Below are 25,973 nucleotides of genomic sequence, written 5' to 3' on the forward strand. Positions count from 1 at the left end.
TGTGCTTGTGCTATCGCACATGCGCGAGTGCCCACACCCATAATTCAATGCCTGGGGAGGGCAAAAACAGCTTCCCTATCCCCTGGAGGCCCTCTGGAGACCAAAAACGGTCTGTTTCTCAACTTCTGGTGGGCCCAGTAGGCTCGTGTTTCATCCTGCAAAGGCTTCCCTGGAGCCAGAGGATAAAAACGCCCTCCCCCATCCCTAGGAGGCTCTCTGGACCCCAAAAATGGTCCTCCCAGAGCCTCTTGTGCGAGCCAAAAATAATCCAACAGCCTGTTTGAGCTGAGCTAGGGCAATGGCTCGTGTGCCAGCAGATATGGCTCCGCGTGCCACCTGTGGCATCTGTGCCATAGTTTCTCCATCACTGGCTTAGGAGATGCCCACACATCCTTATTAACAAACACCAACAGCCAAGAAGTGTACAATGGCTGAATGTAGTTTTTCACACCTTCTTTGTATTTCTCTCCCATCAGCTGCTGACAGGCCATACAGTCTACTACCCTGTAAGTCTCAAAAGATATGCTAATTCAGCCTGTCTCACCTGCTTAATGTTCACCAAGCCTATGAAATCACACAGAAGGGGTGGGTGGGAAGCAACAGTGAGTGGAATGGTTAGACATGAGGTGTAACCTGGATTCTTGTCTATTTCAGCCGGTGCCCTACACAGGCAACATTCCTGGAGGTCTGGGAACCAACAGGACCATCACAGTGCGAGGCTTTATTCCAGAGAATGCTACCAGTTCGGGTCTCTCTCTCTCTCTTTCTTTTTGGAAGGGCTGGTTTGGGTTTGGCATGGCAAAAAATCAGTGTTAGGGTCTGTCATAGACCTTTCTCGATTGATCTCTTTTCTTTGACTCTCCCATCTCCTCTGTCCATTCACAGGGTCAACCCAGATTACAAGGAGGTGGGGGGGGAGTGGAAGCAAAATTCCACATGTAGTCTTTGGAACACACTGCCACAAGAAGAAGCAAGGGCGGTTAGCTAAGGGCAGAGTTCCCCAAAGGGGGGGGGGGGCACGTCTGATATGTCATGAAAGGATTGATGAATTGTTTAGGGCACTCTAGCTAAGGTGGTGGCTGTAAAGAATGACTAGGACTGGAATAGTACATTAAACAGCTTCAGCTGTTCTTCATTAGACAAATGCTACTCACTACTAGACTGCTGCTGAATATACATTCTTTTTTCATATGTCTTGCTTATTGCCCACAAAATGTTGGTTTGGTTGTGGCAGAACATAAATGCAATGAATAAATAAATAAATAAGTAAAATGAAAAAAAAAACATTCAGCAACAAAAAGGAAGAAAAGCGTTTTAAATTTTTGTTTAGCCTTCCCCATGTCTACGGAGAGAGGCAGCATACAAATCTAATAAATAATAATAATAATAATAATAATAATAATAATAATAATAATAATAATAATCTGTCAGGCTGCTATTAGACTAAGGCACTGTGGTGGGGAGGAGAATTTGGTTTCCTTTTATTTATTCCACGATCTAGTCTTCAACTCCTGCTTTTTTCCTCTTTCCAAGTTTAGCAATCAATTTAATGGCTAGCAAGAATATTGTTCTGCACCTTAATCCACGCATGAAACCACTGGGATCTGTGTTGCGCAACACTTTTTTGAATGGCAGGTGGGGAGCTGAGGAGAAAGGCGTGCCCTTTAACCCTTTCCAATTCGGGCAATACTTTGAGGTGAGTTGGCTGATTCCAGCAGGAAGGGGTATCAACAGGGAGGAGGTCACAAAGGTCAAGATGGCGCCCTCAGCTATTCAACTGATGCTGTCGGCCCTATTTTATCTGATTTGGGTGGACAACCATGGATCCCATCAAAGAGCTTGTTTAGCTTAGCCAACAATCAGGCAGGCAGTGAGGAGGGGAGAGAAAGCCCCCAATAGATGCTTTCCAGAAGTGTAAGACTCCATCCCCTGTTATTGCCTAGCTAATGTTCTGGTTTCAGACTGATTCATATAATACTTGGAATAAAGGAATTCTCAATGCATCTCATTGTAAAACATATCCTCTTTATTTTCTCCTTTACATTTCAACTCTGCAGGCAGTTTCCTTCCCTCCTCATTATTATCTCGGCAACTAAGTAGATAAGCTTGGAAGTAACATGAAAGATGTTCCACAAGTCATTCTAAAATTTATGGCTAATTAGGGCTAGCCAGTTTTTTGGGGATGGGGAGAAAACAGTGTGGCAGTTGCAATGAATCCACCCTTTATGAGTTGGGCATACGTTTTGATTTTGATTCAAGCTGTGGATGGCGTGGGTGGCAGACCCTCCTGCCTGGAGGATCGAAAGTGGTCCAGATGTGCTGATTTGCCAGACTAACATCCTTCCTCTCTTCCCAGATCTCGATCTGCTGTGACAAAAAAAAGTTCAAGGTTTATTCTAGCGGCCGTCACCTGTTCAACTTTCAACATCGTTTTGCCAATATTGGGCAAATCCGCACTCTCGAGATCAAAGGAGACATAGCCCTTTCCTATATCAAGTATTAAGCAATGTAGATGAGGGAGGGGGGAGAGAGACATCAGTAGCAGCACAGCCCCCCCCTCCCTTCTCTCTCTCTCAATCTGCCAGTACACTTTGAATCCGGTTGAATTTAAGTGATCTACAAACTCCAATAAATAAACCAGTCAATTATAACTGCAAAAAAGGGTCGTAAGTCACTTTTTTCAGTGCCGTTGTCTGTGCAATTTTTGTTATTTTCTTCTATCCTGGTTTAGTGGCATTTTAGAACTGTTTGTGCTCTTTTGTCTAAGATTACAGCCGCTACGATCACCTCTGTGGGGCTTGTGGGGCCACTCGTTCTTTATCTTTATGTTGTTGTCAGCATTAGATACTTTTTTGCGTGACTTCCTTGTGTTTCATAAAGTCACTCAATTAAGCCGACACACTGATTTCCATCAAAGAGACTTTTGCTGCTTTTGGAAGTCTTTCAGAAGAGATTAACTTCTTGTTTGGAAAAAGTGAGTTAAGCCCTGATAAAGGATGATTAAAAAAACATCTGATGGAAAGAGCATCGTGATTACATAAAGCCAATTGGAGAAGGTTGATGACGAATCAAAATATTAGGGTTTTGGCACCAGAAACAAAGCACAAATTAGGAGCAATGAACTGCCTTGCTTTTTAGGAGAAATATCCCCCAAGAGAAGCCTAGATTAGGCTTGGTCCTCACCGGGAACAGAATGAGATGGAAGGGAAGAATGACAGAAAGATACGTTACCTGCATGAATTTATAACTTCACAGAGAGCAGATAGAAGCTCTGCTTTTTAGTTTCAATTGGAGCATGGAGGATGGACGTGCGCATGATGCAAGGGAAGCTCTACACTTCCTTGTAAATCAAGTAACAATACAGTCATTGGGTTTGGGTAATGAAGCCTAAGGATTAAGATATTAAAATGTAGCAAAGGAACTGGGTAAAGTCACTTAGAAGAAGAGCAAGGACCAGAAGAGCTGAACAGCAACCAAGAAGATGTGTACCTTGTTTATATTTACTTTGATTTTTACGCTTTCTGCTCAGCAGGTAAGGCTAAATTTTGGGGATAGCGATAGCTTTTCAGCTGGGTTGCCTGCAGAGGAAATGAATATGCCTCTTTTTGAGCTTGTTGCCCCCACTCTTTAATTTATACATTTCTTCAGGAAGGGATTGAAAAATCAGGCAGAGGGCTTTCAGTATTTGGTCTTTTAACAATCGGGAATTCAACTCTATCAGTGGTTTGGGATTCAGGTTTTGCATCCTGTTTTCTGCGTTAGCTTTCTCGGTGTTCACATTATCACGAGAGTCAGAGATAACTTTTGTTGGACCTACTGAGTTGGACCAATATAAAACACTGAAAATTTCTTTGGTTGGAAAGTTATAGGTTACCTGCGCAAGGTATAAGTAGAGTTTAAGATGAGTAAAAATAAGGACAGAGTAAAATTCACAGGTTCATTGGCCTCTAAAGTGCATATTGTGTGCTGTTTATATTACCTGAAAATGTCTAAGGAAGCTTAATGTTTGACATTTAATTGACATATGGTATCAGTCTTCTATGTTTCTATCAAGGCTTATTTGTGGTTGGGTGAATGTGGAAGAATATTGAAAAGAGAAAGGAAAGATAAAAAGGTCTCAGAACTTTAGGTTTGGCTCACTTTTACTTAAAAAAAAAGTATTTTCTATGTGAAGAAATGCAGTCATTCATATGTAGTGATGGAACCATTGGAGAAATAATGTATGTTATCATGTAAGGATCTGACTGATAACCTTCATTTCCCTTGTAGGAAAGTGGCGATGAAACGATGAAAAAAGCTATGGTAAGTAGCTCTTCATTCATCTTGTGCTCTTTCCTTGGGTAATATCAGTCTACTCTCTGGGCGGTTTACAACGTCAGCATATTGTCAACCCTCAACCATCTGGGTCCTTGAAAGGATGGAAGGCTGAATCAATCTCGGGTCCCATCTGTGGGGCCTCTCTAGGAATCTCCTGGGAGGAAACAGGGCTTCCACCCTCCCTGTGGTTTCCCCAATCGCCAACTCTCCCTTGGTCATACCAGCCTGGCCCTGTTGGTCCGTGCAATGTTTCTCTTTTCCGTAGGGGCTCCTCCGATGCACGGAGAGAGCGGATGTGACACTGACATCCAGCCAGTCTTGGTCAATCCACTGGTCACCCATAGAGTTAAAACAGCACCAGTCCATGGCTGTACTCTACACTTTCCTTCCTCTGCCACCTTGGGGGGATCAATCCTTAGCAGAAGACCACTCAAGGTCTTTATTTGATCAACAGCATTGCCAAAAAAGCACTGAGTGTCACAAACTTAATTCTACGCAGCTTCTTCTCTAGAAACACCGATCTACTAACCGGAGCATACAAAACATTTGTCAGACCAATTCTTGAATACAGCTCCCCTGTATGGAATCCACACTGCATAACAGACATTAATACAATTGAAGGAGTCCAGAAATACTTCACAAGAAGAGTCCTCCACTCCTCCTCACGCAACAAATTACCTTACTCCTCCAGACTTCAATTACTATGTTTAGAAAATTCACAGCTACACCGCCTCCAAACTGATTTAACTGTTGTTCATAAAATCATACATCACAATGTACTCCCTGTTGGCAACTACTTCACCTTTAACAACAACACAAGAGCACGCAATAGATACAAACTAAATGTAAATCACTCCAAACTAGACTGCAGAAAATACGATTTCAGCAATAGAGTGGACAACGCCTGGAATTCACTACCGGACTCTGTTGTTTCTTCCCCTAATCCCAAAATCTTCAACCTTACCTTATCTACAATAGACCTCTCCCCTTTTCTAGGAGGTCTGTAAGGGGCGTGCATAAGTGGACCTTTGTGCCTACCGTTCCTGTCCTAATGTCTTTTTATCTTTTCTATCTCTACTTTATACTTATATATGTTAAACATACTACAATACAATGCTATATTTGTATGACAAATAAACAAATAAATAAAATATAGAAAGGCTGATATAAGGCACAGGTTGTGATTGGCTGGTTTGAAAGTCAATGTTTTGTTTGTGAACTCCCTGGTTTGGTTCATCTTTTTCTGTCTTCCAGACTCTCCCTTACCATCATCCGGTCCCTGGTGGGCTCCATCCTGGAATGTCTGTACATGTTCAAGGCAACGTGCCTAAAAACAGCAACGGGTAAAGTTCCTTTACGGTCTCGCATGAAGGGCAAGATGCTACATTCAAAATAATACTAATAAGACTATTATGTTGTTAAGGATAACTTGTATAATCCAAATTCTACCTTTCTTAATTTTCCTGCTTCTTCCAATTCCAACCAACCTAAGAATGTTGAGTTTTCTCTTAAAGCAAAGCAAAATTATCCTACTGATTGTAGCTTCAGAGCAATGGCGAAGCGAATTGGGGGGGGGGGGGGGGAGCAGAACTTTCTTCTGAGATTGTGTAAACCCTCCTCCCCTTCCCAAATTTATTTTCCTCTTCTTCCCCCCACCTCCCTTTATTCCAGATTCGGTGTGAACTTCTCCCTTACAAAGAATCCGGGGGAGGACATTGCCTTCCACTTCAACCCTCGCTTCAAGGGGTGGAATAAAGTTGTGGTCAACTCCTTTGAGTCTGGCCGTTGGAAAATGGAAGAGAAACGCAACATGCCCTTCAAAAGGGGCCAACATTTTGAGGCTACCTTCATTGTCACTGAGGCTGGATACCAGGTTGGTACACTTGACAGAGGCCCCTTTGGGACTGAACGGGGGCTCTTGATTTCCCCCTCCAGAATTCGCTATTTGTCTGCAATGAACCACAAATATATTGTGTCAGCAAGTTAATACAGTGGTAGCTCTACTTAAGAACTTAATTTGTTCCATGACCAGGTTCTTAAGTAGAAATGTTCTTAAGTAGAAGCCATTTTTCCCATAGGAATCAATGTAAAAGCAAATAATGCGTGCAAACCCATTAGGAAAGAAATAAAAGCTCGGAATTTGGGTAGGAGGAAGAGGAGGAAGAAGAGGAGGAGGACAGTCGCTGCTGAAGGAAGAAGGGGAGGGGAGGGGAATTAAAAAAATCCAAAACTTTAAGGCTTAAAAAAAAAGAGGGACTCTGAAGCGGCAAGGGGGAGCTGAAGAAACCCTGGGGGAATGGCTGGAAACTGGCCGGGCCTTCATGCCACTCTCAAATTTCCTGGGAAATTTTTCCGGCCTCGAGTTCTTAAGTAGAAAATGGTTCTTAAGAAGAGGCAAAAAAATCTTGAGCACCCGTTTCTTATCTAGAAAAGTTCTTAAGTTGAGGCGTTCTTAAGTAGAGGTACCACTGTATTTCATCCCTGCTGTAATGCAAACAGTCACTAAAGAGGGGCAACCTATAGCTGACTGGAAAACATTTTGGTCCAGGGAGAAAAAGATAATTATCGGTGATAATTATCTTTTGTATGTAATATTATTAAATTTATTTATTGGACTTCTATGCCGCCCCTCTCCAAGGACTCGGGGCAGCTCACAACATATAATAAAAACAATACATAACATTTCGGGTCCAATTAATTAAATATAAAATATAAAACTAAAAAAAACCATTCAGTTCCTCTCAGTCCATTCATCGGCCAGGGGGCAAGAATATAATGGCCCCAAGCCTGGTGACATAAGTGAATCTTGAGACTCTTGCAGAAGGCAAGGAGGTTGGGGGCAGTACAGATCTCCGCGGGGGAGCTGATTCCAGGGGGCCGGGGCCCCCACAGAGAAGGCTCTTCCCCTAGGCCCCACCAACTGACATTGTCTTGAGAAAGCCGACTCTTTGGGATCTGACCGGCCGTTGGGATTCATATGGCAGGAGGCGGTCCCGTAGGTATTCTGGTCCCATGCCATGTAGAGCTTTATAGGTCATAACCAACACTTTGAATTGTGTCTGGAAACCAATTGGCAGCCAATGCAGTGCTCTGAGTGTTGGAGAGATGTCTGGGTAAGACCATGACTGCTCGTGCGGCTGTCTTCTGCACAATTTGCAAACGCTCTTCAGAGGTAGCCCCATGTAGAGAGCATTGCAGTAGTCGAACCTCGAGGTGATAGGATTATTTACTTATGACCTTTTTGACCCCCTCTGTGGCCACTCTGTTCAGCTTTCGGCTGGGATGTGTTTGTGGCAAGAATAAACAAATTTTTCCTGCAAAGAAAATGAGACTTGGCCACTTCTGCTTTGTCCTCTGACAGATCCTGGTGAACAGGAAGCTGTTCTATGTCTTCAAGCACAGAATCCCACCACAAAATGTGCAGTTTATTAATGTTGATGGAGAGCTGGAGCTTCAGTCCCTGAATGTGACAGCAGGATCAATGACAGGGAACACGGTAAGCGTTTGCTGTTGACACGTCACCGCCTCCTGATCCTTCATCTTTCTTTGGGAATGGATTCTGTGTTGGTTCAATCCCCATGCTGCTGCTTTCTCTTTCTCCCCTCCAGTTGCTCTTCTCGTATAGTTTCTTTGACCCCAAAGAAGGGCTGCCTCTCTGGGTCCTCAACTGACATGGCTTACATCAGTGTTTCCCAACCATGGCAACTTGAAGATATTTGGACTGCGAATGCTGGCTGGGGAATTCTGGGAGTTGAAGTCCAGATATCTTCAAGTTGCCATGGTTGGGAAACACTGGTTTACATTAATGCATGCTAGGAAAAATAACCATCCAAGAGTGATATTGGGAGAAAATTTACTTGAGGCCAAGGTCCTGGGCTTCCCCCTTGCAGATGTCCGTAAAGTAGACTTCCTCAACCTTGGCAAATGTCTATGGAGATTCTCAGCCTTGTAGGTCATGGTTGTCCCAAAGAGGATTTTTCAGGGGGCAACTGGACTTCCTTGTTTTCTGATTTTGAAGACGTTTCACTTCTCATCCGCTTCTCATCTTCCTGTAAATTTTTTAATAAGGGTTTTTAGTTGTTTTATTAATTGGATTTCTACATGCTGTTTTTATCATTGTTGTTAGCCGCCTCGACTCTGCGGAGAGGGGCGGCATACAAATTCAATAAATAAGTAAGTAAGTAAGTAAGTAAGTAAGTAAGTAAGTAAGTAAGTACGTACGTACGTACGTACGTACATACATACATACATACATACATACATACATACATACATACTCGAAAGGGGAAAAAAGGGGTCCAGGGCTAGAGATTTTGGGAGGAAAAACACGGGATTGTTAACAGCCTGTTTGGATTTTTCTCCCACCAGACAACAACCTCTCCTGAAAGCTACTTCTTGGTAAGTATTGAGAGACTTGCTAATCCAGCCTAGTTTTTCCTTAAAACTGATATTTCAGCTGACTGTCTCTTAGCCAGCATTTTAGTCCCGGGCATCAGGCCTGTGACACAGTCGCAGTCTCTACGTGGGGGAAGGGAGGTGGCTTGTGACATAAAGGCTTATGTCAGAGCAGGTTTATTGGAAGTAATGAAAATATTGGTCACTTATTTGTCAAAAGAAATTGGCCACCCTTTTAAACACAATTCCTTCCTCCCAGTGTGCATAGTTCCAGCAAAAGTCCACCCACCCGCCGGCCGATGGACCACGATTCTCCTATAAAAGCTCATATTTGCAAAGTTTCTCTTTTCCTTAGAAGTTCCTCCAGTGCAGGGAGAGATGGGTAAATAGGCTGGCACACAACCAGTCTTGCTCAATCCACTGAGCACCCATAGAGCTAAAGTAGAATCGGTCCATGGTGGCAATTCTGGTGCTTTCTCCACACACTCCTTCCCTTGATACATGGGGGGGGGGGATCCTTATCAGAGCCCCTCCCAGGAGGTCTTGGTTTGACTTAGAAGCCACATGGGAAAGACGAGACAAGGCACGAGTTGTGCTTGGCTGATTTGAAAGTTGTGTTTTGCTGTATAGTCACTGGTTTGGTTCATTATATTCATGTCTTGCAGGCTCTCCCTTATGATCAAGCTGTCCTTGGTGGACTCCATCCTGGGATGTCTATATATGTGAATGGCACAGTGCCTGAATACAGCGAGAGGTAATGTTCCTTTTGAGGCTCGTGGGAAGAGCAAAGTGCTACCTTACTCAAAATAATAGCCATAGAATAGAGTAGAGTAGAATAGAATAGAATAGAATTCTTTATTGGCCAAGTGTGATTGGACACACAAGGAATTTGTCTTGGTGCAGATGCTCTCAGCGTACATAAAAGACAAAGAGACATTGGTCAAGAATCATGTGGTACAACACTTAATGATTGTCATGGGGGTCAAATAAGCAATGAAGAAACAATCAATATTAATAAAAATCTTAGGATACAAGCAACAAGTTACAGCCATACAGTCCTAAGTGGGAGGAAAAGGACTTAGTAAAAAGTTTGACAGTGTTGAGGGAATTATTTGTTTAGTAGAGTGATGGCATTCGGGGAAAAACTATTCTTGTGTCTAGTTGTCTTGGTGTGCAGTGCTCTGTAGCGACGTTTTGAGGGTAGGAGTTGAAACCATTTGTGTCCAGGATGTGAGGGCTCAGTAAATATCCCCCCCCTCTTTTTGACCCGTGCGTTATACAGGTCCTCGATGGAAGGCAGGTTGGCAGCAATTGTTTTTTCTGCAGTTCTGATTAACCTCTGAAGTCTAAGGATAGGTTGTATAATCCAAATTCTATGCCAAGATTAAAGCCTTTCTTAATTGTTCCACTAGTTCCACTTCCCGATTCTTTCAAAAGTCCAACTAAGCCACGAAAGTTAGGAAAGGAGAAGGAAGGGGCAGAACTCTACTCTGAAATACCTACACTGCCCATTTAATTCTCCTTTTCTTTTCCCTTCACTTCCCTCTAGCTTCTCTGTGAACTTTGCCAACTGCCCCCATTGGGGAGCTGACACTCCCCTCCACTTCAAAACTATCTTTTTTCGGGAGAGTCTTGGGATCAACACATGTCAGTCTCACAGGTGGGGAAAGGAAGTGAGGCTGCAGAATCCCTTCCAAAAGGGGAAGCCTCTTGAGATCATCTTCATTGTCAAGGAGGCCGAATACCAGGTTGGTACATGGGACAGAGGCTCTTTTGCGACTGCAGGGACCCCTTCATTCTCTCCACCCCCACCCCCCAAATTCACTATGAGATGACCCACGAATGAATTGTGTTGCAAAGTTAGCATTTCATCACTATCGTAGTGCAAACAGTTTGCTAAGTAGCTAGGATTGTACAATCAGCAGCCAGTCACGTGGCTGAACAGGTAACCTTTGTTGTAACAGCAACACGCACAGGTAAGGCAACCAGTGGAGGAAGCATGCGCAGACAGCTCAGGTGAGCCTATATATGCCAGGTGGTATCCAATCCGCAGGCTTGAATCTCCCGCCGGAACGCGAATGTCCAGAGGTGGGCTGGTAAGGTGGAACGGTGATGTGTGCTCGCCCCGGTGGCTCTGAGTGCTAGTGTAGTCCAGCGCAATTACGCTACTGCACCTGGGCAGGTAGTGAAATCAGGCACGGACATGGACGCCGGTGCCCCTGCATGTCCATGCGCGATTTCACTACCTGCCCAGGTGCAGTAGCATAATTGCGCTGGACTCAGTGGACACGGTGGCAAGCACACGTCACCGTTCCACCTTAGAAGCCCACCTCTGGGAACATCCCAGCCGAACCCCAGGACATAACACAGTTACTAAAGATGGACGGATTGCGGCTGAAAATATTTTGGTCCAAGTGGGGAAAACACCAAGTGTTGATGAAACAAAAGGCCTCTCTTTATATATACTTATTTTGACACTTTTGAGTCTGTTTCTGACCACCCCGCACTGCTTTGGGCCATGCTCTGTACTCCTGGCAAGAATAAACTTTTTCTTCACTGCAAAGAAATTGGATGATCTGAAATGAGACTTGATTCCTGCCGCTTTGCCCTCTGACAGATCCTGGTGAACGGGAAGCCCTTCTACAACTACAGCCACCGACTCCCCCCGGAAGGTGTGCAGCTCATTAGGGTTGATGGAGACCTGAATCTGAAATCCCTGAATGTGATGAAAGGGGCAAAGGTGGGAGACACAGTGTTTGCTATTGACAAGTCGGCACCTCCTGACCTTGATCTTTTTGGGGAAATGGATTCTGGGTTGGTTCAATCCCCATGCTGCCACTTTCTCTTTCTCCCCTCCAGTTGCTCTTCCCCCCTTTCTTGCCCCCTAAGAATGGCTGCCCCACTGGGTCCTCAGTTATTTTGGCATACAAATCTGCACGCTAGCAAAAATGACCATCCTAAGGTGATACCAGGGCCAGCCACTGAAGAGGGGGGCAATTTTCCTCAGGACAAGGCCCTGTTCTTCCCTTTGCAGATGCCCCTGAAACAGAGTTTCTCAACCTAGCAGTTTTTAAATGAGTGGCCTGGACTTCCATAGTGGCTTAGCAGACATCTGCCAGTCCTTATTTTATTTTATTTTATTATTTTATTTATTATTTTATTTTATTTATTTATTATTTTATTTTATTGTTTTAATTTTGTCCAATATATAATACACATTGAAGAGAAAGATATGTAATAATATAAGTAAAGAAAAGAATAGAGTAGAAGAAAAGATATAAAACTATAGGTGAACATATTTCAAAGGAAGAAAAGATAAATGAACTTATGCACGCCCCTTACTGACCTCTAAGGAACCTGGAGAGGTCAATTGTGGATAGTCTAAGGGAAAAATGTTTGGGGCTAGGGGTTGACACTACTGAGTTAAGTAATGAGTTCCACGCTTCGACAACTCAGTTGCTGAAATCATATTTTTTACAGTCAAGTTTGGAGCGATTAATATTAAGTTTGAATCTGTTGCATGCTCTTGTGTTGTTGTGATTGAAGCTGAAATAGTCATTGACGACAAGCACCAACAGTCAAGAAGCATGCAATGTTGTTTTCCTATCCTTTCGAATATTATGATGAACCCTGAATAGGGGTCACCACAAAATCTTCCTGTAAATACTCTGTCGTCATTCAATGAGGCAGGAGGCAAGAATACATCATGTGGGGAAGGCACTTCTCTTTTATTATCATCCATTAGCCATCAATTTACATCTCATTGGGTATTAGAGAATACAGAATCTTATTGGCCGGTTCAATGTAGGGGTGGGCTTGTGTTTTACCTCGTGGACAGTGAATGATCAATTGTGTTGTTTCATTGCCTATGTGCTTTTATGGAGATCTCCTCCAGAGCTGTTTGCAACTGATCAGGGAGCATGCCTTCCAAGGGGAAGGGAGAAATGTTTGGAATAAGGTCCCACAGAGTTGGCCTTCTCCGGATCCCGTCGACTAAACAATGTCGTTTGGCGGGTCCCGGGGAAGAGCCTTCTCTGTGGCGGCCCCGGCCCTCTGGAACCAACTCCCCCTGGAGATTAGAACTGCCCCCACCCTCCCTGTCTTTCGTAAACTACTCAAGGCATGGGGGAGTTGAGATAGCTCTTCCCCCTAGGCTATTACAAGTCATGCATGGTATGTTTGTATGTATGTTTGGTTTTATAATAGGGGTTTTTAGTTGTTTTTTATTATTGGATTGTACATGTTGTGTTTATTATTGTTGTTAGCCACCCCGAGTCTGCGAAGAGGGGCGGCATACAAATCCAATAAATTATTATTATTATTATTATTATTATTATTATTATTATTATTATTATTATTATTATTTTAAATGTTGATCTGGTGTTTACAGAAAATCACGTAGTGCAGTGTTTCCCAACCTTGGCAACTTGAAGATTTCTGGACTTCAATTCCCAGAATTCCCCAGCCAGCGATTGCTGGCTGGGGAATTCTGGGAGTTGAAGTCCAGAAATCTTCAAGTTGCCAAGGTTGGGAAACACTGACGTAGAGAAAAGATCATACCGGTCAGAGTGCTTATCACAGAATGTCGCATTTATCTAGCGTGGTTTGCCAGCCACTAGGGTGCGCTATTCTGTCTCCACATATTCAAAAACAGAAAAGGGGGCAAGGGGCAAGGACTTCCATGGCTAGCGATTTTAGGGGAAAAACAGAGGGTTGCTAATAGTTTCCTTGGATTTCTCTCCCACCAGATAATGACGCCCCCTGCGATCTACCACCCAGTAAGTATCCAGCATGTCTCTCCTTACTTTACCCAAGTTTGTGGAATGGGACAGAAACCAGGGCCTGTGTGCTTTTACTAAGTAATCTTGCAAATGCTTTACCAAGCCTCTTAAATCAGATGGAAAGAAGAAAAAGGAGCAATGAATGGGATATTTAAGGGTAAATTAGCTTCATTGGGGTTAAGGGGAGGATTAATAATAGTGCCTTTCCTGCATGTCAAAGGCTACCGACTCCCCAACACTGAGAAAATCTCTAGTTGAAGGAGAGAAGTTGGGATGGAGGAAGTAGAAAGAAAGAGCTGTAGATTGCACCAGGAAACCCATTTTTTAGAACAAAGGTTGATGATTTCATCTATAAACTCAGTCTTTTGTGATGCATGTTCTTTCGCAGCCTATGGTTCCAAACGTCAACACAACAGCCATGCCAGCAACACACCCACCCTATTTTCTGTGTTCATTGCACATGGAACAATAGGCTGGGCTTTGCCGGCTCCATCCAGGCAGCTCTACTGAGCCAACGAACCACTCAGCCAATGCCTGAGTTGCCTGTAACCACCTGACACAAGATCCCGCAATCTGCCTCCCACCCATGTTGTGAGTCTCCCATTTGGTGCCCCAAGACCTACTAGACTGCAACTACCTTGACCTCCTACTATCAGGGATGAGAGCCGCATGATTGGATTGGAGAGTCTTAAGTGTAACCTGGGTTCGTGTCTATTTCAGCCGGTGCCCTACACAGGCGACATTCCTGGAGGTCTGGGAACTGAGAGGAACATCACAGTGCGAGGGTCTATTCCGAATAACGCTAAAAGGTCTCAATCCTCTCTCCCCCCCAATTCTCTGTCTCATTCTCTGTTTGTTTGTCTGTCTGTCTGTCCTCTCTCTCTGCATGATTTGGGGATTCAGGCGCAGGGATGGAATCGCAGCCATTGGACATAGGTGCCTTTCTGCAGTCAGGGTCACAAGTCATGGCATTCCAACCCAACTTGCCACCCAGAGTTTGACATTCTCTGGTTTGGCACAGCACTAGTGTTAGGACCTCTCGTAGTCCTTCCCCAGTTCATCTCCTTTCTCCCTTCTCTATATATCCGCAGGTTCGGCCCAGAGGACAAGGAGATTAAGGGGACTGGGAGCACAATTCTGCACAGTATAAACACAGTCTGTGGAGCTCACTGCCACAAGAAGCAAGGGCTCTTAGCTTAAGGCAGGGTTTCCCAAAGTGGGGAATCAGAAGTTTGATGAAAGGTTGGATGAATTGGTTGGATGGATCAATTCCATACACTAGATGCAAATACCTAATATTAGGTCGCTTGATAGTGATAGTCAACAATACGCTTGACAAATTATGTCTTCTATATAACAAATAAATATATGTATGTAGTGAAAGAAAATATTAACCGAAGATAAGCAAATAACTGTTTTCTTTCTTCTTTCTTTCTTTTCTTTGTATGTTCTGTTTGTTTAAATTGTTTTTCTTTTCTTTCTATTTTTATATGTAGAAATTTAATAAAGATTTTTTTTTTAAAGAAAGGTTTAGATGAATTGAAGAGTTTGGACAAGTCTGGCTTGGGAGATGGCTTTAAAGAAACATTTGGAGCCAAACGGTCATTAGGCAGGGAATAAGCTGTTCTTCATCAGAAGAATGCCAGTCACTGCTAGACTGCTGCTGAACATATATTTATTTTAGCAATATCAATAGCACTTGATCGATCAACATGGCGCATGCTGATCCACCAAGGCTGCCTGGTATCCGAGGACAGAAGAACAGCCATAGCAGAAGAGAAGTGAGCACTCTGCAAAGCCAGAGCCGCAAATGCTGCGACCATGGTGCCCACACCTGTCTGCCCAACATGTGGCAGAACATTTCATGCCCATATAGGCCTTACCAGCCACCTGCGTGCACATCATGGACAGCACACAACCTGATAGATGTCAAGGTCCTCTTCGAACATGATGGACAAACATCATCATCTATCAATCAATAGCACTTAAACTTATACACTACCTAAAGTGGTTTGCAGCATTCTCTGATGAGGGCGACAGAGAAATCTAATGAATGAATGAATGAATGAATGAATGAATGAATGAATGAATGAATGAATGAATGAATGAATGAATGAATAAATAAATATTGCCTCCAATAATCTGGGCCCTTATTTTACTGACTTTGAAAGAATGGAAGGCTGAGTTAAGCCCTAGAATCATCAAGATCGAACTCCAGGTTATGGGCAGAGTTAGACTGCAATACTGCATTCTGACCTTGCCAGTTTGTCTAACTTATAACTCACTGAGAGTTTAATTGTGGCAGGATGTAAATGTAATGAATAAATAAATACCTAAAATGCTAACTAGAACTTACACAATCAGCAGCATTCTACCAATAAATAATATTTGGAAAAAGGAACAAGGGCTGTTATTGGATTTTTTTTAGTCTTCATCCATGGAAGGATCTGGCAGGTTGCTATTGGATTAAGGGGCAGGGAGGAATCAGGTTTCCTCTTATTTACTCCAAAGACTGAGATACCTGCTTTATTCTCTCTCTTTCCAAGGCTTGAAATAAATTTTATGGCTGGGCAAGAAATCCCTTTGCATATTAACCTTCGCATGAAACCGTGGAAATCCGTGACACGCAATAGTTATTTGAATGGCATCTGGGGAAATGAGGAACGCCACTTGACCTTTAACCCTTTCCAACCTGGGCTGCCCTTTGAGGTGAGTTGGCTTTGATTCCAGCAGGGAGAGATGTCCACAGGGAGGAGGTCGAAAAAGTCAAATGGCTGTCACGGCTATGCAATCAATATATTGTCCATATTTTACCTGGCTTATGCGAACACACCTGGATTCCAGCAAAGAAGGCAGTGGGAAGTGGAGAGAAGATCCAGCTCCGTCTTCCATAATTCCACCTAGCACAATTTTGCAATCTGAGCATTTGGAAGGCTGGTGTGATGAATGCCCCCTCTAGTGGAGATGAGTGGAATTGCCTCACCAGAATGCCGTTCAGAATCATGTTTTTAGCTCTTGAAGGAAAATTATCCTCACACTGCCGTGGGTGTGTGCAAGGGGGTGTGCAGGGGTGGGCTTCAAAAATTTCAGCAACGGGTTCTCTGCCCAGTTGTTGGGTGGGTGTGGCCATGGTGGGTTAGCCTACACGGCCTCCTGCACTACAGGAGGGGGCGTTTTTACCCTCCCCAGGTTCTGGAGGCTTTCCGGGAGCATCTGGGAGGGTAAAAACAGCCTCCCCTGGGCTCCAGGGCTATTTCTGGCATTCTGGAACTTCTGGGAGGCCCATATTTTGCCCTCCCTGAACTTCCGTGTGGGCTCTGCACTTACCTCACATCCAAAATGGGCAGCATGGAGACTCCTGGGAGGGGTGGGCAGAGAGGGACGGGCAGGGGCAGCCAGGGGTGAAATTTGGAGGGTCTCTGAACCAGCCCTAACATTAGTTACAGGTTCTCCTGAACCTGGGAAAATCCATAGAAGCCCACCTCCCTCTCCTTCTCAATGTGTGTGTGTGTAGGAAACAGCATGCCAGCTGTGCACCCCCATTAAAGTCCCCATCCCTTATATATAGGGGGTGCTTTTTGATTTTGATGCAAGCTATGGATGGTGTGGACTGCGGACCCTCCTGTGTTAAGGACTGTAAGTGACCCAGATGTGCTAGTTTGGCCATATTAACATCCTCCTTCTCTTCCCAGCTCTCAATCCATTGTGACAACCAGGAATTCAGGTTTTTTGTCAATAACCAGCCCTTCTTCAACTACACCCATCGTTATGTCCCTATCAAAAACATCCGGACCCTGGAGATTGATGGAGATGTGACCCTTTCCCGCATTAAATACTAAGCAATTGGGGGGAGAGATATCGGTAGCAGCATAGACCCCCCCTTCTTCTATCGCAGTCTGCCAGTACATTTAGAATTCTGCTGAATTGGAGTGGTCTGTAAGTATCAATCAATCAACCAACCAGACGCTCAAGAATAATTCAAGATATTAAGCAACATTTTCAATAAAGCATTTGATCGAAGAATGTAACGGGGTTACTTTTCTGCCTTCTGAATTTGATCTGTAGATGGTACAAATATTGTTTTAAGTTGGTGCCCTCCAGGTGTGTGGGAACAATTGGCAAGTTTAAGATGGAGGGATTTTAACCTCTAGATATCCCCATCTCATACTAGATGCTCATCCATCTTATGGCTTATATAATTCACAAATTGCAGGGTGGACGGATTGAGAATGCATGGATCTGGATCTGCAGGTTTCTAAAACTTGCTAAACACTTATACGCAGGTTAACTAGAATGGCTATATTCGTTGGCATCTCTCAAAGAAACCACCTTGCGGGACACCACAACCCCATTTAGCCTACTTTTTAATGGAATGCAGAAGGCCGATGTTAAATGATATCATCTACCTTGAGAGCTGGTGCAAAACACGAGTCAGAGAATGTTTATTTATTTAAATATTTATTTATTTTGTCCAATACATTATGTAAGTTTCAGAGGATATAAGCATAGTAAAATATATCAATGGGCGATTAAAAGAAAAGATATAGGAATAATATAGAAGAAATACTAGAGTTCATAAACATATACATGTCGTTAGTAGAAATATAACAGAAATATTAGGACAGGGGACGAAAGTCACGCTGGTGTGCTTATGAATACCCCTTACTGACCTCTTAGGAATCTGGAGAGGTCAACCGTGGATAGTTTAAGGGTAAAATATTTGGGATTAGGGGATGACACTACAGTCTGGTAATGAGTTCCATGCTTCAACAACTCGATTACTAAAGTCGTATTTTTTACAGTCAAGTTTGGAGCGGTTAATATTAAGTTTGAATCTGTTGTGTGCTCAAAAAAGATCATGATTGAGTCTCCTCTCCTTCCAAATTGCAAGACCTTCCAATGTTTGTGCACTGATGATGTTGCCTGATTGGTAATGAAATGTCTATAAAAAACCCAACAGCCTCAGAGGAACCAAAGGACCCCACAGTTCAACCCGGAGCTACAAACACTCTCTTCTATTGGTACAGCTGTTTACTCAGCATTATCTGAGATTCTAAAGAAGACCTGCCACCTTATTGACCCATCACCCTAAAACCTCTGTTAATTCCTTCTCAAATCCCCCAAATCATCATTTTCACTTCCACATGTACACATAGGTGAGTGCCAGGTGACAGTAGAGACCTGTCTGTGAGTGAAAGGTATCCCGTGCCCCCAATTAGAATGGTCTCACACCCGTTCTCCTGCCCCAGGGATGCTTCAGATTGCATTAGGGGGGAGGACTTCCCAGCAGAGCCCCCAAAGTGGCAAGCGGGGAGGGAGGGATCCCCCATTGCTTCTTTGGGGCTTGCCCTGTTTTAAAGCCCCACCCTGAAAGGGTCTAAAGCAGTGGTTCTGAACTTTTCTAATGCCATGGCCCCTTAATACAGTTCCTCATATTGTGGTGAGCCCCAACCATAAGTCGAGTGCCAATTCTCCCAACAGAGCTTGAAGCTGATTGGCAGGAAGGGCAGAGGGACACTGCACTGCATACACCTGATTGGCCGGACCGCAAAAATACCTTCCAAGAAGCTTTAGTTGCTAGCACTAGGGGAATTTTTCTTTTTTCCCCATGGTCTTAGGCAACCCTGTAAAACGGTCATTCGACCCTCAAAGAGGTCCTGATCCCCAGGCTGAGAACCACTGGTCTAAAGGAACAGGGGGGCTGTTGCCCAGACAAATTAGGTCAGAAAAAGAGATCTGAGTCCAGCCAGAAAGAGATTTCAGTCCAGGCTGAAGGCAGGAACCCAGTCATGCTTGCAAAATCTGAGGCTGCGACCTCATGAAAACAGATTTGGCTGGCCTGCCTCACAGGGCTGGCACCACATGGTCTCCCCTGGCCTGGAGCCCCCCAGGGGAGTTTTGGTTTGGGGGTCCCAATTACAGGGGTAGGCCAAGTTGGCTCTTCTATGACTTGTGGACTTCAACACCCAGAACTCCTGAGCCAATCATGCTAGCTCAGGAATTCTGGGAGTTGAAGTCCACAGGTCATAGAAGAGCCAATTTTGCTTACCCCGGGCCTAGCAGAAACCCAGGAGGGAAGCATAGATTCCTTTCTGAAGAACAGGGAATGAGCCAAGTTGAATTAGACAGATGATATTCGGGGAGGTGTGTGTGAGAGTGTGAACATTGGTGTGGGTTGAAGCAGCACAAAAGACTGCTGGGTGTTCCTAGCCATGAAGGCCCCCAGAGGGAGAGAGGAAAATCTGCCCGGAGACACAGAAAGCCCGCCAAAACTGAGGTAAATGGATTCGACCAATCACAGGCTGATGACATCATCTAGAAGCTGTATAACTGCTAGTTTTGAGGGGATGAAGTCTTTGCTTGTTTGGAGGCAATTAGAACAAAGAATATAGAATACAGTATCAGAATGGGAAGGGACCTTGGAGGTCTTCTAGTCAACCCCCTGTAGTAAGGGGATACCACTGAGGCAGTATATATAAATAATATAAATATAATATAAAATATAAACCAGAGACAGTGCAGCTTGATTCCATGCAGGGCTGATTAATTATTTTTATCTCATTCTCCACCGAACCAGAACTGAACTCTCTAGGTAGAATAAAAATTAAAACATAACAACAACAACAACAATAACAACAACAGAGTTGGAAGGGACCTTGGAGGTCTTCTAGTCCAACCCCCTGCTTAGTCAGGAAACCCTACACTACTTCAGACAGATGGTTATCCAACATCTGCTTAAAAACCTCCAGTGTTGGGGCATTCACAACTTCTGGAGGCAAGCTGTTCCACTGGTTAATTGTTCTTCTAACTGTCAGGAAATTTCTCCTTAGTTCTAGGTCAGGGCTAGGCAGAAGTTGGCTCTTCTATGACATGTGAACTTCAAGTCCACAAGTCATTGAAGACCCAACTTTGCCTAGCCCTCTTCTAGGTTGTTTCTCTTCTTGTTTAGTTTCCACCCATTGCTTCTTGTTCTACCATCAGGTGCTTTGGAGAATAGTTTCTTTGTGGCAATCCCTGAGATACTGGCACACTGCTATCATGTCTCCCCTGGTCCTTCTTTTTATCAAATGGGACGAGGGGTTAAATGTTGGAGTAGGATCAGCAGAGTTAGAGCAACAAAGAACAGCACTTCTTTTTGACTTTTGCTCTGGTTGTTGCAATGTCTACACAATGAAGAAAGCTATATTTTGTGAGTTACAATAGCCTTTAAGAAGGGGGCCTTCTGGTATCTATGTTGGGGGGGGAGTTTCTTGCAGACATTTCATCACCAAACCAGGTAATATCACCAGTTCACTGCCAGAAAGCCAGAGCACACCAATGGCCACACAGTTCAATCCTTAGCTACTATTCTTTTCTATTGGTGTATGAATTTCCTACCATTCATAACTTCAATGGGGAAACTGCTGGGTGATATCTACTATATAATGGCACCATGCAAAAAGTCGACTTCAACCGGCAAAATACATATTACATTCTAAAATTTTAATGAGAATTTTACAATGCAATATAAACTATAAAAATGAAAAAATAAGAAAGGATCAGGCACATACAGGTATGGGCAGTGATGGGCTCCTACAGGTACGGTCAGGTATGCAGAACCGTTAGAAAAATTTTGAATTTTTTTCTTTTTTTACCTTCTGGGCTCTGGGTATGTTTTTCCTATCACAGTAAATGAGGTTGAATGTGTACAATTTTAGAAGAGATAATTTATATTTTTGTGTGCCTGTAATATGTATGTACACATATGGCATATATACCTAGATTTAAATAGTCATATTTTGGATGTTCAGTAATAGTAAATAGAGAGGGCAAATGTATCTCTTTGAGGAGAGGAGAGGCCAGGGACCCTCACCCAAACCCATAACGTGAGTGACGTCAAGTTGGCCACCTTTAAGCCAGTCACATGACCTTTAAGCCACCCTCTGGTCACATGATGGTCAAGGCACTCCCACCTGGTCACATGGCCAGCAAGCCACACCCACAAAATAAGCCATGCCCACAGTGTGATAGTAAAATTTTTTACAGCCCATCACTGGGTACAGAGCACTTTCCGTCATGTAGTTCTATCAATGACTTTGGATCAGTCATTCTCTTTGTCCAATTTTGTATGGAAAAATGGCAGGAAGATGTGTTACTTGTATGGTGTTACAACTTCACAGAAGGCAGAGGCAGAACCTATTTTTAACTTCAAACATGGACAATAGAATAATTGTGTGTGGGTCAGTGGGAGGTTCACATTTCCTTGTAAATCATATAACAACAGAGTCATTGGGTTTGGGCAATGAGGCTTAAGGATTAAGATACTAAAATATGGCACAGGAGCTAGATAAAGTCACTTAGAAGAACAGCAAGGACCAGAAAAGCTGAAGAGCAACCAAGGAGATGCGTCTCCTTTTAATCTTTGCTTTGACTTTTATGCTTTCTGCCCAGGGGGTAAGGTTTATGTTTTGGGGGTTTCAACTGGGGTGCCTGCAGATGAAATGAGTAAGCATTTTGTCCATGCTTTAATTCATACAATTCTTGATGAAGGGATTAAAAAAAACCAGGCAGAGGGCTTTATTACTTTTAATTATTGTGAATCCAATTATATACACGTGGTTCAGAATTCTGGGTGGCAACCCGTTCTCTGCATTGGCTTTCTCAAGGTTCACATTAGTAGGAAAGCCAGAGTCATTGATAAACTGAAGCCAGAGATAAACTGAATTGGACAAATACAAAATCCTGAAAATTTCTTTCATTGGGAAGGTCTTAGTAACTGTGCAAGATATGGAAAGACTTTGAGATGAATAAAAATAAAGGACGGAGTAAAATTCTTTGGCACCTAAGCAGCATAACCCACCTCTGCTGTCAGGCATGGGGGAATTGAAATATCTTCCCCAGGCCTATATAATTTATATATGGTGTGTTGTGTGCATGTTTTTTAAATTATGGGTTTTTAACTTCGTATTATTAGATTTGTATTGTACATTGTTCCTATCACTGCTGTGAGCTGCCCCAAGTCTACGGAGAGGGGCGGCATACAAATTTAATATAAATAAATAAACAATAAACAAACAAACAAATAAATAAATAAATATCATAGGTGGTTATATTACCTGTAAACATCTAAGGGAGCTAACTCCTAACCCTAAGGAAGTTTTCTTGTTTTCTATTCAGAATAAAAAGAACGGTGCTGATGCAGAGTCTACGGTAAGTAAGTTTCATCAGGTCGGATGTCCTGACCCCCCCATTTTTTGGGGGGTGGGGGTGGAAATTCAGTATCTGTGTATTCTTAAGTGGCCATCTAGATTTAGGCAGCGGAAAGAGGCTCATCGGAGACTTCTTTCGTGATGTTACAATTTTGCAGTGGACAGAGACACAACCTCTACCTTTAACAATCAGTTTGATCATGGACAATGAAATAATTGTGCATGATATGACGGAAGCCTAACATTTCCTTATAAGTACAATAAAGGCATTGATTTTGGACAATGAGGCTTGTGGCTTGAGATAGTAATACCCTTAATTTCTCTTGTAGGAAAACGGCAATGGGATGATGGATAAAGTTATAGTAAGTACAGCATATATCTTTCATATCTGGCTTCACTGATAAATTACACTCCAAAATAACACCACAAATAAAGCCACAAACCACAAAGAAAACTGCACCCGTTCCCCATTCCAGCATGTTCCCAAAGGTCCCTTTTCTCCAAGCTGGCAGAGAGCTTCCCCCCATTGATTGCTGGCAGTCCCCTACTGAGCCCGGATTTTATATTTTGGCATTCGTTTGAAAGCAGCTAATGGCCTTTTGCCCGTTAGCCTTAGGAGAAGTGAGAAAGAGGGCAAGGATAGGAACCTCCCATCTTCCTTTGCATCACACAACCTATGGATTTATGGGAAGTGTAGTCAGAAGGTGCTGAGAGGGCCACAACTTCCCCAAATTTCATTCTCATGGAAATCAAGGATCCCATTAAAATAAATTTGGTTCATGAATGGTTGCCTGTTTGGTCCAATTGAATACAGATGAACAGACACAGGTGTTTGTGTTGTATCCAGATGAGGAAGGGGGAAGCAAAGGAGATGAAGGGAGGAAGGTGAAACTGAGGTGGAAATAATTTCCCAGTGACAGGGATGTCGTGGGCATTTTAGGCCAAGGAAGTCCTGATACACCGTTTGGTTCACAGCACTGGCCAACTTCTGCAATTCATAAGGTACAGCTGCTGCATTCAGATAACTCTGTTGTGTCCAAGCTAAACACTCTTTTGGGGTATGAGTTGGCAAAGCCATTTTGGAGCCTTTCCAGGGACCCTCTTTGAATAGAGGATGGAGCTTACAGAGAGGTTTTTCCTCTAGTGAATTGTTTCATTCAACATCAGCAACTTTAAGATGTGTGGACTTCGACTCCTAGAATTCTCCAGCCAACCAAGGGAAGTTATTGGAGTCCAAAATCTTAAAGAATGCTGTCTGAGTAATTCTGGAAGTTGAGGACCACATAACTGAGATAGAGAAATACTGTTCTAGTGGTAATTTCTGTCCCTGATGGTTGTGACTCATCTAATATTCCCTGCAATGCAATTTTGCTGGTAAGATGGAATTCCTGCCTCCTTTTCCAGAGATTCTTTTATTGAGTTGTCTTTGCAAAAACAGATTTTTTTCCAAGCATTCTACTCCAAAATATTTCATTGAGTCCAAGTCTTTAATCCCAAAATCTATTGCAGGACCAATCCTTTCCTATCTGAACAGGAAATGAATTCATTTTTTATTTTATCTGAGATGGCAGAGACAGCAGGGTAGGAAAATATGTTGTCATGTGAGAATAGGGCTGATACCCTTTCTTTCCGCTGTAGAATGCAATTGGTGAGAAGGGTCTAACAAAAGTAATGGTAAGTAGCTCTTCCACCATCTTCTCCCCTTTTCTTCTGATTTATTTATTCATAAAATTCATGTGCTACCCATCTTGTCCAGTGATGACTCTGAGTGGCTTAAAAAACATTTAAACTACTAAACAAAATGATAAAGCAAAAAATAACAACAGTAATAAATATTGCTAAAAGATGGGAAGAGAAAGAAATCTGTGTTTCCTAAATGGAGGAAAGCAGCAACTCATGTAAATGATACCTATGATAGTAATGAAGGCATAAATGGCGAGATCCTGGGTGTTTTTGAGCCATAATATAATTTGATGTGCTTTGTTCCTTTGTAGAACTCTTTTAATGAACGCGATCTTGACAAATTAACAGTAAGTACAGTATCTCTTTCTTCATCCTTTGCCTTTTCTTTCAATATTTCTAGTCTACAATGAAACATCCCAGTTTTATAACAACACTGACTCCAAACTCAAACCCACTTTATTTGGTTGTATGTGTTGACACAACTTTTGCACAACTGTCTCTAAAGGTGTTTTGTATGTAGTTTTGTTGGCCAGGTGGCACATTTCACCATCTCCTTTGCCAGGGTCTGTTTTTCAGGAAATGTTGTAGAAGCCAGAAAGAGGGATTTTTCAAACAAGCCAAAAAATTATTATGAAGCCTAAATCCTTCTCTGGGTTATTTAGTCCACGTTTCTAGTGTTGTACAAGTTTCATGCAAAACTCTTATCCTAGCTACAAATGGACTTGCATTTCTGGAGTTTGTGTTATATATTAAAAACTAAGGTAATCAAACTCTCTGTATTTTCTGAATAGTATAAACCACACACACACACAAAAGAGCTTAGGCATGATGAAACTATCCACATTTAAAAAGTTGTGCTAATACAGCCATTATGTCCTAGGATCACATAGAGGTAGTCTTGACCTGCTATGATTTTTGACTGCAACGGAGCCATGAGAATCATAAATAAGCATGTGACTGACTTGACCTTATGACTTTTTTTGTGGCGCTCATTAAGAAATGTCTCAGACATTGATCTCTGCGCTGGCTTTGCTGAAAACGGAAAATGTGATTCACACACATGGTATCAAAGATGGCTAATGGCATAGCTATTTCTTAATTTTAACTATTTATATAGCTGCCCATCTTATGAAGCAGAACCTGGGTTAGAGAAGAAATCTGTGAGGTCATGTCAGAATAGACCGAATGCCTTTTGTTTTCTTTGCAGGAATGCACAGAAAGCGATTGCAAAATGACTGATTTCACGGTAAGTACCTCTTTGTTTATCCTCTGTTCATTCCTTATGAAATATTCTCCTTGCTTGTGGTCAAGTCCCCCTATGGCCATTCTCCCCAGAGCATCAAGAAAGAGGCAAGACTAAAACCCTGAGCCAGTTTTGACAAAGCAGCTTCAGGCCCTGCTTTTATGCCTTAAAATGCACCTACCACACTTGAAAAATATATTAAGATATAGGAATAATATGAGAGAAATAATCCTTGGGAGTAATAGAGTTCATATACATATGCATGTAGGTAGTAGAAAAATAACAGAGACAATAGGACGGGACGGAAGGCACGCTGGTGCACTTATGCACGAATTGATTGTCAATCAGTGTTGCTTCCTAAGTGGA

The 25,973-nt window shown here is 42.9% G+C and overlaps 2 protein-coding genes across 3 annotated transcripts in view; both read left to right on the forward strand.

Moving 5' to 3' along the window:
* Positions 1-2,727, forward strand: part of LOC139174313 (uncharacterized) — a 36,970-nt gene extending 34,243 nt beyond the window's left edge. The window contains exons 26-29 of the mRNA XM_070764609.1: positions 477-506; positions 655-748; positions 1,539-1,696; positions 2,357-2,727. Coding sequence (XP_070620710.1) covers positions 477-506; positions 655-748; positions 1,539-1,696; positions 2,357-2,503 — 429 coding nt within the window. The 3' untranslated portion in view covers positions 2,504-2,727. The remainder of the gene's footprint in view (positions 1-476; positions 507-654; positions 749-1,538; positions 1,697-2,356) is intronic.
* Positions 2,728-5,601: 2,874 nt separating this feature from the next.
* LOC139174272 (galectin-6-like) lies at positions 5,602-24,354 on the forward strand. Of its 2 annotated transcripts, XR_011560335.1 has the most exons (14): positions 5,602-5,660; positions 5,989-6,190; positions 7,679-7,813; positions 8,686-8,715; positions 9,378-9,466; positions 10,262-10,460; positions 11,330-11,452; positions 13,461-13,490; positions 14,214-14,302; positions 16,040-16,202; positions 17,186-17,429; positions 22,650-22,682; positions 23,011-23,043; positions 24,320-24,354. XR_011560335.1 is itself a non-coding variant. In XM_070764551.1 (11 exons), the coding sequence occupies exons 1-11, from the start codon at positions 5,617-5,619 to the stop codon at positions 17,330-17,332; spliced, it is 1,251 nt and encodes a 416-aa protein (XP_070620652.1). In that variant the 5' UTR covers positions 5,602-5,616; the 3' UTR covers positions 17,333-17,512. The 2 variants fall into 2 exon arrangements, 1 of the variants encoding a protein (XP_070620652.1); XM_070764551.1 differs by lacking the exons at positions 22,650-22,682; positions 23,011-23,043; positions 24,320-24,354 and having other exon boundaries at positions 17,186-17,512.
* Positions 24,355-25,973: the final 1,619 nt, after the last annotated feature.

Source organism: Erythrolamprus reginae, chromosome 11 (assembly GCF_031021105.1).
Source record: "Erythrolamprus reginae isolate rEryReg1 chromosome 11, rEryReg1.hap1, whole genome shotgun sequence".
In the NCBI taxonomy this organism is placed as follows: Eukaryota; Metazoa; Chordata; class Lepidosauria; order Squamata; family Dipsadidae; genus Erythrolamprus; species Erythrolamprus reginae.

Excerpts from the sequence above, each read along its gene's own strand:
- LOC139174272 (XM_070764551.1), top strand. The coding sequence starts at position 5,617 with ATGTCTGTACATGTTCAAGGCAACGTGCCTAAAAACAGCAACGG. Across the intron at positions 5,661-5,988 it reads GTGCCTAAAAACAGCAACGG|ATTCGGTGTGAACTTCTCCC; the intron begins GTAAAGTTCCTT and ends CCTTTATTCCAG. Across the intron at positions 14,303-16,039 it reads ATTCCGAATAACGCTAAAAG|GCTTGAAATAAATTTTATGG; the intron begins GTCTCAATCCTC and ends TCTCTTTCCAAG.